Genomic DNA, 13,164 nt, shown 5'->3' on the forward strand with positions numbered 1-13,164 from the left:
GACACAGTTGGTTTCATAGTAGTAACCTGACATAGTAAACAGATCTGGGAAGAATAGGTTAGGGATATTGTTATCCTCTGCACTTGTCTGATAAGAGTATGGGACTCAGCGGGACTCTTTAGTCCTGATGGGAATTAGCCATGGCATCTGTCCTAAGTTGGTTAAATCAGTGTGATATTTATCATTGATTTGGGGGCAGGGCAACAATGATTTTATTATATGAGAATAGCAGAAATGGCAACATGGCCATGGGCTATGTCACAACCAAAACAAAAGTCTCTCCTCTCTGAATGGAAAAGGAGCAACAGAAATGGTTTGGAAGGAATAATGATGTCCTCTCGTTCCTGCCTTATGCCTGAAATGCCAAATTAAATCGAACATTGCTCATCCCATTCTGTTTTTTTCCCAACTGCACTAGCTATTGTGTCTTCATCCCTACAAAGTGACAGAAACACACGATTACTTGTCACTGGAGCTGATTGCACAGCACTGCATCATTCTCTGAGGTAGAAGTAGTCTTCCAAGGTAACAGTTTTCATCATTCAGCCACATGGCATTCAATGGAGCACCCAGCCAACCAACCCCCTCTCATGTCATGTTGCTGCTATTGAGGGAAACGTTTAACTGCTAAAATGTTTATTTTGGATAGCTCTTTATACATGCTTATCACCTATAGGTACTTATATCACCTGTCAAATTCTTTAGAGTTTCTCCAGCCTTATAGTTGGTGCTTTGACAGGGCAGTTGAGAGGGGAGAGCCAGATTACAGACCCTGCAGAGAGAGCCTGTAGGGTTCCAGGTCTATAGGTGTAGACAGAAGAGACAGAGGACAGAACCCACCACTATTCTGTGGCTACAGGTATGACCTGTTTCCCAGGGCAGGAAGTCCTTTAATTTAAATACAAACAGAGGAGGCCTACAAGTTTATCTCAAGATGCCACATCATACATAGTAATGAGGGGTTGCATAGGTCACTGATAGTATGTTGAATGACAGTGCTTGGAGATGCACAGTACACAAAGCATCATATCAATGTGCCTTTAATCTCATAATGGAAAAGCAAATTGGGTGCCTTCAGAATGATTATCTCTCTATCTTCAAACAAATGAGAGGACTCAGTGTTCTTTCTAAAAGCATATTGTCAAGAGAAATCATTGCAATTATGGGAGCTGCTCAAGGAGGGTTCTGATTTTGCTTCTTCAATGAAAAAGTTGCTGGTTGCATACAAATACACCAAGTCAATTATTATGAATTATTGGATTATGTTAATATTGCCCAACAGTCATTTAAGTTCACCTTCCCCCCCTACTCACAAGGCAGGCAATACGCTCGACCTCATCTTTACTAGATGCTGTTCTTCCACTAACCTCATTGCAACTCCCCTCCAAGTCTCCGACTACTACCTTGTATCCTTTTCCCTCTCGCTCTCATCCAACACTTCCCACACTGCCCCTACTCGGATGGTATCGCGCCGTCCCAACCTTCGCTCTCTCTCCCCCGCTTCTCTCTCCTCTTCCATCCTATCATCTCTTCCCTCTGCTCAAACCTTCTCCAACCTATCTCCTGATTCTGCCTCCTCAACCCTCCTCTCCTCCCTTTCTGCATCCTTTGACTCTCTATGTCCCCTATCTTCCAGGCCGGCTCGGTCCTCCCTCCCGCTCCGTGGCTCGACGACTCATTGCGAGCTCACAGAACAGGGCTCCGGGCAGCCGAGCGGAAATGGAGGAAAACTCGCCTCCCTGCGGACCTGGCATCCTTTCGCTCCCTCCTCTCTACATTTTCCTCCTCTGTCTCTGCTGCTAAAGCCACTTTCTACCACTCTAAATTCCAAGCATCTGCCTCTAACCCTAGGAAGCTCTTTGCCACCTTCTCCTCCCTCCTGAATCCTCCTCCCCCCCCCCTCCTCCCTCTCTGCAGATGACTTTGTCAACCATTTTGAAAAGAAGGTCGACGACATCCGATCCTCGTTTGCTAAGTCAAACGACACCGCTGGTTCTGCTCACACTGCCCTACCCTGTGCTCTGACCTCTTTCTCCCCTCTCTCTCCAGATGAAATCTCGCGTCTTGTGACGGCCGGCCGCCCAACAACCTGCCCGCTTGACCCTATCCCCTCCTCTCTTCTCCAGACCATTTCCGGAGACCTTCTCCCTTACCTCACCTCGCTCATCAACTCATCCCTGACCGCTGGCTACGTCCCTTCCGTCTTCAAGAGAGCAAGAGTTGCACCCCTTCTGAAAAAACCTACACTCGATCCCTCCGATGTCAACAACTACAGACCAGTATCCCTTCTTTCTTTTCTCTCCAAAACTCTTGAACGTGCCGTCCTTGGCCAGCTCTCCCGCTATCTCTCTCAGAATGACATTCTTGATCCAAATCAGTCAGGTTTCAAGACTAGTCATTCAACTGAGACTGCTCTTCTCTGTATCACGGAGGCGCTCCGCACTGCTAAAGCTAACTCTCTCTCCTCTGCTCTCATCCTTCTAGACCTATCGGCTGCCTTCGATACTGTGAACCATCAGATCCTCCTCTCCACCCTCTCCGAGTTGGGCATCTCCGGCGCGGCCCATGCTTGGATTGCGTCCTACCTGACAGGTCGCTCCTACCAGGTGGCGTGGCGAGAATCTGTCTCCTCACCACGCGCTCTCACCACTGGTGTCCCCCAGGGCTCTGTTCCAGGCCCTCTCCTATTCTCGCTATACACCAAGTCACTTGGCTCTGTCATAACCTCACATGGTCTCTCCTATCATTGCTATGCAGACGACACACAATTAATCTTCTCCTTTCCCCCTTCTGATGACCAGGTGGCGAATCGCATCTCTGCATGTCTGGCAGACATATCAGTGTGGATGACGGATCACCACCTCAAGCTGAACCTCGGCAAGACGGAGCTGCTCTTCCTCCCGGGGAAGGACTGCCCGTTCCATGAACTCCATCACGGTTGACAACTCCATTGTGTCCTCCTCCCAGAGCGCTAAGAACCTTGGCGTGATCCTGGACAACACCCTAACATCAAGGCGGTGGCCCGTTCCTGTAGGTTCATGCTCTACAACATCCGCAGAGTACGACCCTGCCTCACACAGGAAGCGGCGCAGGTCCTAATCCAGGCACTTGTCATCTCCCGTCTGGATTACTGCAACTCGCTGTTGGCTGGGCTCCCTGCCTGTGCCATTAAACCCCTACAACTCATCCAGAACGCCGCAGCCCGTCTGGTGTTCAACCTTCCCAAGTTCTCTCACGTCACCCCGCTCCTCCGCTCTCTCCACTGGCTTCCAGTTGAAGCTCGCATCCGCTACAAGACCATGGTGCTTGCCTACGGAGCTGTGAGGGGAACGGCACCTCAGTACCTCCAGGCTCTGATCAGGCCCTACACCCAAACAAGGGCACTGCGTTCATCCACCTCTGGCCTGCTCGCCTCCCTACCACTGAGGAAGTACAGTTCCCGCTCAGCCCAGTCAAAACTGTTCGCTGCTCTGGCTCCCCAATGGTGGAACACACTCCCTCACGACGCCAGGACAGCGGAGTCAATCACCACCTTCCGGAGACACCTGAAACCCCACCTCTTTAAGGAATACCTAGGATAGGATAAAGTAATCCTTCTCACCCCCCCCCCCTTAAAAGGTTTAGATGCACTATTGTAAAGTGGCTGTTCCACTGGATGTCATAAGGTGAATGCACCAATTTGTAAGTCGCTCTGGATAAGAGCGTCTGCTATATGACTTAAATGTAAATGTAAGTTTCTTTGCCTAAAACCTGGCTTTAGTTTACAGGGTTGGGAGTGGTAGCTAAGCCCCTCTTATACAGTCCTGAACAGCAGACAAATGCAGCTCTGGCAGGATCAACTGTACATAGAGCAGATGCGGGTTAGGAAGTGAGGGAGCTGAGCCTGAGGGTATCTGAGGGGAACACGGAGACGTTACATAAGTGTCTAAGTCACACAAAAGAAGCCATTGAGGGAGATCCGGACCGTTCTGTCATACTGAGTAAGACCATTCTGTCAGTACACAACCGATACACAACCTCAGACACTCAAATAGTCTGGGCCTTTTCTCCCATAAGTCTGGCAATCAATGCAGTAGACTAATGGACACTTACACAGAAGACATTTTACTTTGGAATGACAGTGTAAAGACTTTCAAACCTGTTAAAGCTGCAATATGTAACTTTTTGGGCGACCCGTGACGAGACCTGTCATTCCCATTGAAAGCAAGTTTAAGAAGTGGTAGATCTGTTCTATGTGCTCCCGCTCTTAAGTTCAAACAGCTGAAAATACAACATTTTTGGTTATGGAAAATATTTGTCCGAGCAGTTTAAATGGTATAAAAATTCTCTACACAATGATTGCTTGTTTTGCCACTTAAACTGAAAATAGGCCAACAAGGAAATGCGATTTCTGCATATTGCGCCTTTAAGAATAGTTGCATCTCTTACTGGGCTTCAATGAGACAAATGACTTTGGACTGCACCCTTGTGAACACCTAGTCTAATCCAGTACTGCTGCTCCCAACCTTAATAGTGTAATCGAATTAGAAATCAAAGATAAAGGGCATCCGTCAGCAGCACGCTGTCCTGTATATGCTTTTACAAACAGTTGGTGAATTTGTATTATTAAGCACTGCTTGCCATAGCAGAGTGACAGCCATTGATCTCACTGACAAATGTACCATACCAAACCTTCCATCCATCCCCTGTGAGAGAGCCATCATACATAAATCCATAATCTATCAAGACTGTTGTCTTCTCCTCAGTAAACAGTTGTCAGCAAATACTGTTCCATAACCTGCCAGATTGTTCTGTTATAAATAACATGGATGGTTTATCCCATCTAAATGTGGCACAGCGTGCATGGTACACACTTACAGTAGCGCTAAGGGAGCAAATGACAGACAGGGCTGGGCTGGATCTCACAGGTAGGATGCAGCACAGTTTGAAGAGCCCTGCATTAAGATGGAAAGAGGTGAAAACATGGAGGAAAATGATCCCCCCCCAGGCCAGGCCAGGCCAGTAGTAAGCCCACTGAGAGTAAACCCCACCACCCCCGAAAAAGTTTTGCCGAATTTGCACCCAGACAAAACCGCAAATGTGTACATCAAACTCATAACAATAGAACACGACACTATCCATCTGACTAACTCTCTACGTTCACACACTTGGTAATACATACTAAGAAGATCCTATCGGCCTAGCGGCCAAGGCCCATCTGTGATGTTGGTGATAGTGACGGACCTGATAAGCAGCTGTATTACTTTCTGAGTAATCCTGGTTAATCCTGTTTGGGCCATGGCCTCAGAACAGGCCTGCTGGGTTTGATGGGGGAACTGAGGGCCCTATTGCAGGTGCAAAGAAAGAACACACCTACTAGTAAATCATAAACAAATATAGAATTCATCCACTGCACATCCCACCAGATTACTTCATAAAAGGAAAGGGTTAAGGCCAACATTTTACTGACCGAATTAGCGAGAATAGAGACCAAACTCTTCTTTCAAGGTGTAATTTAGTGTAGTAGGGGGGAGAAGAGATGGATACGTCTGTCATCATTGAGACCCATTATTAATAATAATGATAATAATTTGGTTGGTGCTTATATTTGTGTGTATTGTACTGTACACATGTGTGAATTTGATTTTTTGTTGTTGTTCATATCCCAACTCCCTCTGATACAGCCTCTACATCTTGTGTACTGACATCCTCCATTAATTCAACCAGCCCTTTAGAGTAGTTTGCCCCACCCCATGACCTCTGGTTCCCATACAAACCTTAATTTAGGGTCAACCACTGCATTGATGTGAAATGAAGTGTCTCAAGGCATAGATAGCTGATTGCTGCACCTGAGCTAGAATACTTCACACGCAATAACCACATTGGCCTTGTTAGAAGAAGGAGAGAGACAAAAGTGAGGTGCTGCCCAAATGTCTTGGTTGATTGAAAGAAAGCTAAAATAACACTAAAGAACCCATTTAGTTCTGGAGGTTAATTTATACCACACCAAGTCAACTCTTACCATCTATGACTGAGAAACACATTCAGAGTTTCCAACAACACTGCAGATTGAAATGGCCATGTCTATACAATGGTGCCTTTTACACTGCATTCAGCTGAATATGTCTTTATTTGCTCCCTTTTTCTAATCTCCTTTAGGTTTTCCCTCAAAACTCTAAGCGGTTTTGTATCAAATCCGTGCAAGAAACAAAAACTTGCTTTATTACACCTCGATGCTAAATAATAATGTTCCGTTTTGCAACTAAAACAGAGTTTCTATTGGACAAATTCTGTTTGGTTCCATTTTAATAAACGTTTTTCAACAGAATCGGTGGAATAAATACAACCCTGATCACCCGTACACACAGTTCACTCTCACAGCAGCCACATAGAGCATCATCACTTTGCTCATTGTATAATTCCTTCGCGCATCTATCTGCTTTTCTCGCTCTCACCTTTTGTCTTTGCTTGTGGACTTCAGTGCACAACACAACAGCTGTCTGTGACCAGGTGTAAAAACCTCTCTGAGCCAAACCTTCAAACCATAACCCCTAATCACTACACAGCCGACATCGTTGTCACCATATTAATGTTATAGTCAACAAACTAGAACAAATGCGTTAGTAAACCCACAATCCAATATGTGTGTACAATCACACAGTACAGTGTACAGCAAGCAGTTACACTGGGCACCGGTGGCAATGAATTTATAAAACTGAACACTTACCTTGACTTGGAAGAGTTGCTGTGTTGGATATCTTTAGCCAGCTAGCTAACATTAAGTAGCATTCCTCTCTGTTTGAGTCAGCTTGTTGAGTAGGCTAAATTAGCTGCATTAGCTACATAAGTGAAAGGTAAACTAAGAAGCTAAAATACAACAAAATATAGTTAGCTCTCTCTGCTGCTTCTCCTTAATTTTTGAATAAATCTTTTTTTTCTCAAAACTGTTCAACCATTGTCCTTTCTCTCTATGAGTCACATACTCACAACATTTTATGCACTGCAATGCTAGCTAGCTGTAGCTTATGCTTTCAGTACTAGATTAATTCTTGGATCCTTTCATTGGATGGACAACATGTTAGTTCATACTGTAAGAGCTCTGATAGGTTGTAGGATGTCCTCCGGAAGTTGTCATAATTTCTTGTATTGAAGTCAATGTACCCATTGGAGGATGGAAAATAGCTGTCCTCTGGCTACACCATTCTACTACCCTAGAGGGTGCTGTTGATGCTACTGTGGAACTTCATTGCTAAACTGTGTTTTAATTAGATATTTGTTGACGTGAATATATTCAGTACAGTTTTATCTAAAAAGGATAACTTTTTTTATGTTTCACAATTTTTATTTTTATGAAATTCACTGAAGAGGATGGTCCTCCCCTTCCTACACTGAGGAGCCTCCACTGTGCAGAACATAGAACCACAGAGTCCGGTAAATCACTAAGGCCCATGGATGAACTGAGCATTACAGTTGGACTTTGGTCACCTGAGTAAGCAATTAAAATCTACAAAATCAGCAATAAAAAACATCACTCTGATACAATGGACACTTTACTATATCATGAAATAGGTGCCATGGTAGATAACTGAACTATTTAGCATCAATGATGCCGGTGTGTCATGACTCATGAATTGCCACAGTCTGAGTGAGGATATCCAGTATAAGTAATTCATAAACGTATCAAACAGAAGAACTGAACGACACAATACATGGTCTTTCAGAATGAAGTTAGTCTCAATAACCAAGTGTGGATTGAACTGGTGACTCATTATGGAGTAAGTAAGCAAATATGCATCATATTCTGTTGGGTTTTTGCCTTTATCCATAGTGGGGGATGGGAGGGTTTAGTAGCAGATGCTGTTTTCATTGATCAGTTTTTAAACATAAAGAAAAATATAATATGTGGCATCAAGGCTGATATCTGAATGCAGTAAATAATTAAAGAATAGGAATAACATCATATATCAGAAAAAAAATCTGAAAGTCATTGTTATTTTAGAGTAACTACATGGTTTGTTTACAAGGATGGTCTCCATATCAGGGAACAACAACAAAAACAGGTGCCTCTATTGTCTGACATGGACTGATTGGAAAGGGACCCAACCTGAATACAAAATGACCATTCTGCTGTGATTGAACATTGTTCTCAGTATGCATTCATTTAATGCATTAATTCATCTTAATTTCACCAAAGGCTATGAATAATCTACCTTTTTCCAAATGTACACTTAAAAGCTAACGCACGCTACATAAATCACACCTCAACCTGTAATCATAAAGCAACATGTCTCGAGCAAAATGGTCAACAAGAACGGACGTCAACACAATGCACTTCAGGGAATATTCTGCTTGTCAAACTGTTTTAACGGTAGGTCGAATAGGCTACTTGAGAAAAAAGTATAAAGCTACAAAGGAATCTTTGTCTAGACAAAAAAAAAGGGTGAGGAAATGTGTGTTTGTGAAAAGAAGTAGATTCTATAATAAGTGAATGTACATTTGCAATAAAAGTGGACCACGTGTGTAAATCACATAAACTGTTATTCACATGTAGGATGTGGCGGAGTCGATTTACCTTGCTTGAGGTACTTCTCTGAGTTGACCAGAATACAATCAGTCCATCGGGTCCTTTGCTTTTTTTCAGCAGTTGACGTATTTAGGCTTTCATTGGTTATTCTAAAGTTTGATACGTTTGACTTAAAAATGCAGGTGTTCGCATATTTTATAACAGCGTGAAACTGTCTTTCACGAGCCCCTGATAGGTGCTGACTCAACAAGAGTGAAGATAGGAAGAACTCAGTTTAGATGTAGCCGTAGCAGTATTTCATTCTATTCTAAGTCATTAAATCCAATATAACGACAGAGAAAAACTTAAGGAGTGCCTAGATTGGTTTATAATCATTTGAAAGTTTCCGAGCATATTTCACATTTTTCTTCTTCTTGCAGCTTTGTCCAAAGTTATCCAAAGTGTCGTAAAAAGGACCAGTAGAAACAAACCATCTGAATCCATTAAGCGAATTTATTTAACTAATGCGTTGTTCAAAAAAATCCCCAAATGATGTGCACCTCTCAGTTCCACCCTACAATGACGGAGAATGTGTAAGAGTATAGTCGTCTATTCATGCACTACGTTCCTCGCGCTTTCTTTCCTTCCTCGTATCTCCCTCCTCCTCCCTAAGATATGCACTCAGTTTAAGCGCTCCAGACAAAAGCGCTTTTCCGTGGGAGAGGACGTTTTGGAGACCCTGACAAAAGACACATGCTATACAACGGGACACGTCCATAAACAATGACAATGTAATGTTGCCTATGCCCCCAGTCATACATTTTTAGTAAGGGTCCAAATGTTATCCAAAATGCCTTGCTTCTGTTCTTCTCATGTCTCTTTCCGTGATGCAATGATCAATAACGCCTTTATTACAAGGGGAAATACTTTGCCCCACAAAGTTACAACAAAATGCCTTCACAACATCACATTTTTATCAATATGTGTGGGATAGTTTTCCTATAGGAATAGATGTCCCTCCAACAACTTTTTAAAAAATGGTTTTGGGGTCTGAGGTCGTTGGGGTAAACTGCTCCTAGAAACCCTCACTTAGTGGTAATCTCGTTCCCAAACACTTCTACCCAAATGCAGAATAGCCAGTGCACAATAGCCTGCTGAGGTTACCTTAGTGGTAACGCCCTACCTGCTTGATTTAGGCATAACTTCATCTACTCTACCAGTAGCATCATTCACACAAATATGTCAAATAATAGCTCTCAAACAAACACAGATCTTACATTTTCGAAACATTTAGTTCAGACAACATCAATGGTTGTCTGTAGAATATTGGGTTTGTTTTTTCCCCACTGAGAAAACTTTGGAACACCACATGAGGGCGTGAGTTGACACAAAAGTGAAGATGGTTGTTTATAATAGCCTTTATTTGAGCTGGTGCACAACCACAATTGCCTTTCTTTTCAACATATGGATACACTCCTGACGTCATTGCCAGTGGCAATGCCTCTCAAACTTAGTCAGTAGATATCTATACCAGACACTTTGAGCTCTGTATTGTTGCGTGACTACTTTTCCCTCTTGACTGTCACAGGCCTAGCAGCACACCATATGGAGATCAAAGGATTGGCATTAATCACATAAGATACTCCTACCAGCAAACCCTACAGGAAAGCACAAGTGAAATTTCAACAGAAAAACAGTCAACTTTCAAGTTTAGCCATAATGTCTCAAACTCATGGTTCTGTTTATGGTTACAGTGATCCGGTATAGGACTAACAGTTGGACAATAAATTCAACTCATGCCTCCCTCATAGCACAGCTAAGTATTTTATCAGCATAGAAATGACATCCTTCTCTTTTATATGTTGAAAAAAAAAGCATCCTAGAATTCCCAATTGATCAGTCAACTAAAAAACATGTTCTTTGTTAGAAACAATAACACAAACATATCTAAACTAAATATAGTAATCAATCATAATGAACTATGGTGGTAATTCAGTCAAAGAACAAAAAGTTAAGACATTCTATGATTAACAAAAACATCAAAGGACATCCGTTTTAGAACTAGATACCTGTCTGATTACTGTATTTAACAACACTATATAAAAATAACACACGACTCTCAGTTAGGAGTGGCTCAGTCATCAAAATCTGGTATATCGTCATAGGAGTAACCACGGTAGCCCTTTGATGCATAGTAAGCTATCCGCAGGTGATAGAATCCAGGAAGGAAAACCAGGATTCCAATGATGAGAACAGGCACAGTCCGGTCAGCATGCTGAAACGAATGAAGACAGAAAATCTATAAAATATTCATATCGAAGGAACACACTAGAATGTGTCAAAGTTAAATGTGTGAAAATGTATTTGTTGTAAAACATGACAGGAATGTACAAATAGACTTAACTGTCATACTCACTGTGACTTCAAAGTATCCTGCCAATAGGAGGGCTCCAATGGTGATTAACAGAGAGCCAATCAAGAAGAGGCCAGTGGCCAGTGCAATGGCTTTGTATGGTACCTTGGGTGGGCTCTTTTTGAACTGTGGGGGGATAAACATGACTTAATAACAACATACTACAGAATATCAAACATTTTGTCATTTGTGTTTCACCAAACCATCCCAAAAGATATACAGGGTTGATTGATGCAATAACGATATTGGACTATGTCTATAGTTACATAATGATGATGATAGATTCCCATAATGGTCATGGGCAGTTCATTTCAAAGGCCTATAGATTCCAGATATCCATTCCAACCCTACCAGGCCCATTCTAGCACACTCAAGCCCTTACCTGCAGGTCAATGTAGCCGTCATCATCACTGGCTAATTTGGAGTACCTGACCTTAGTGTTGGGTATTCCATGTGTTACACTGTTGCGAGCTGTCATCTTTGCTTTAAATTACAGAAAACAAAAGTATCACTCTTGCTTAAAAATGTTGCATTGTTCTGTTACATTGGCAGCCGATTATATCATTTCATATTGAGAAATGCTACACTGATGGCGCCCGCCTTGTCAGCTACAATGTTATTTCTCTCGATAATTAGCCTACTGTAACCTACGTTGGAACCAAGTGTAAATAGAAAGAAGGGTACCGCCGATTCAGATAAGAAGTTAAAAAGAGAGGTAGCCTAATTCTGTAGAAATCAAAACGATGGTTGGTAGTCCACCTAGCTACTCATGCTGAAGTGACCTCTTCCGTTGTTTCGTCTGTACAACGCCTGCGCAATGCGCGTTTCTTTTCTCCAGATAAGAGATGTGTATTCATTACGGAAATCGTTTAACGTTTAAGAACCAAACGAAGCAAAATGAAAGTTTATATTAGACACATACCATTTGCTTTCGTATGAGAAACGTTTTGCATCAAAATGGGCAGGATGAATACATCCCAGGTCCCTAAAGTGTATTGGAAGAAACCTACCCCTAAGGGGCGGTGCCGTATCACAGTTGAAAAACAATTTGGTACCGCTCAAGTGAATCACAAAAATGTAGGCTATATAGGCTATAGTATATAGGCTATCGTGGTCCTGATGTTATTTCATGTGTATTTAATAACTTTTTTGAGCGTGTGAGTTCCTCTTTGTCAAATAATATTTAGAAAACTGATGGAAATCCCTTGGATTACGTTAAGTGACATTTCCCTTCTCTGCGTCAGTTTGATCCTCCTGATGTAATGGAGGTGATGGAGATAATCGTCAACTTAAAGATATCAGCAGCAGGTCATGATGAGATTGGATACTCATTGGTGAAATCAGTGTCTTCCTCGTAATATCTTCACCAAATCTATGCAAACTGGTATTGTTCCTTAAGATTTGAAAATTGCCAAAGTTATCCCCCTTTATAAATCTGGGGATCCAAGATCTTTGACAAATTATTGCCCAATTTCTGTACAAGAAAAATTGGTGTGTTGAAACATTTAAATCAACACTGTATTCTATATGAGCACCAATTTGGTTTCCGTAAAAACTACTGCAACTTGTGAATAAAATCTTTAGTCGTTAATTAACAACAATGAATACGCTTTTGGCATATTTTTAGATTTATCCAAAGAGTTTGACATGGTTGATCATGAAATATTACTTTCTAAATGGCATTATTACGTTTTTCATGATTATACATTTAATTGGTTATATAGTTATGTTCATGATAGAGAACAATGTGTTTATGCAAATAACTCTGTATCTACCAGGGCCAAGATATCATGTTGTGTACCACAGGGTTATAATGGGGCCTTTGTTATTCCTAATCTATATCAATGACCTTGCTGCTGTGTCTTCTACCATACTTCACATTCTCTTTGCTGAGGATACCAATTTGATTTTATCACACAGTAATTTTGATTCACTAATTAATGAAGCAAACTCAGGTAAGGCCACATTTTCCGAATGGTTCCAGATGAACAAATTATCTTTAAATGTCACAAAAATTCTACTTTATTGTATTCACTAGTAAGAATAAGATTTTTTTTAAATTTTTAAATTTATTTTAAGAGCCCGAATTTCAATTGGTTGGAATGAAACGGAACAAGTCACATCCACTCGATTCCTCAGAGTTCTAATTAATGAAAAGTTATCCTGGAAAGATCATATTACATTTGTCTGTAGCAAAGTGATGAAATCGACTGGTATCATCAGAAAGATTAGTGGATTGGTTCATCAGGCTTGTGTCCTAACTCTATAC

At 41.9% G+C, this 13,164-nt stretch overlaps 2 protein-coding genes across 3 annotated transcripts in view; both read right to left on the minus strand.

Annotated features, from left to right (window-relative positions):
• LOC118358293 (protein turtle homolog A-like) overlaps positions 1–9,744 on the minus strand; it is a 43,330-nt gene extending 33,586 nt beyond the window's left edge. For both annotated transcript variants that reach the window (XM_035735938.2, XM_035735937.2), the window contains exon 1: positions 8,552–9,744. The gene's annotated coding sequence lies outside the window, so the exon portion shown is untranslated. The remainder of the gene's footprint in view (positions 1–8,551) is intronic.
• Positions 9,745–9,885: 141 nt separating this feature from the next.
• LOC118358295 (transmembrane protein 230-like) lies at positions 9,886–11,720 on the minus strand. The gene is made up of 3 exons (XM_035735940.2): positions 11,278–11,720; positions 10,899–11,021; positions 9,886–10,757 (listed from the first exon to the last, which is right to left on the minus strand). The coding sequence occupies exons 1-3, from the start codon at positions 11,371–11,373 to the stop codon at positions 10,617–10,619; spliced, it is 360 nt and encodes a 119-aa protein (XP_035591833.1). The 5' UTR covers positions 11,374–11,720; the 3' UTR covers positions 9,886–10,616.
• Between the last annotated feature and the right edge of the window lie 1,444 nt (positions 11,721–13,164).

This window comes from Oncorhynchus keta, chromosome 25 (genome assembly GCF_023373465.1).
Source record: "Oncorhynchus keta strain PuntledgeMale-10-30-2019 chromosome 25, Oket_V2, whole genome shotgun sequence".
Lineage (NCBI taxonomy): Eukaryota > Metazoa > Chordata > Actinopteri > Salmoniformes > Salmonidae > Oncorhynchus > Oncorhynchus keta.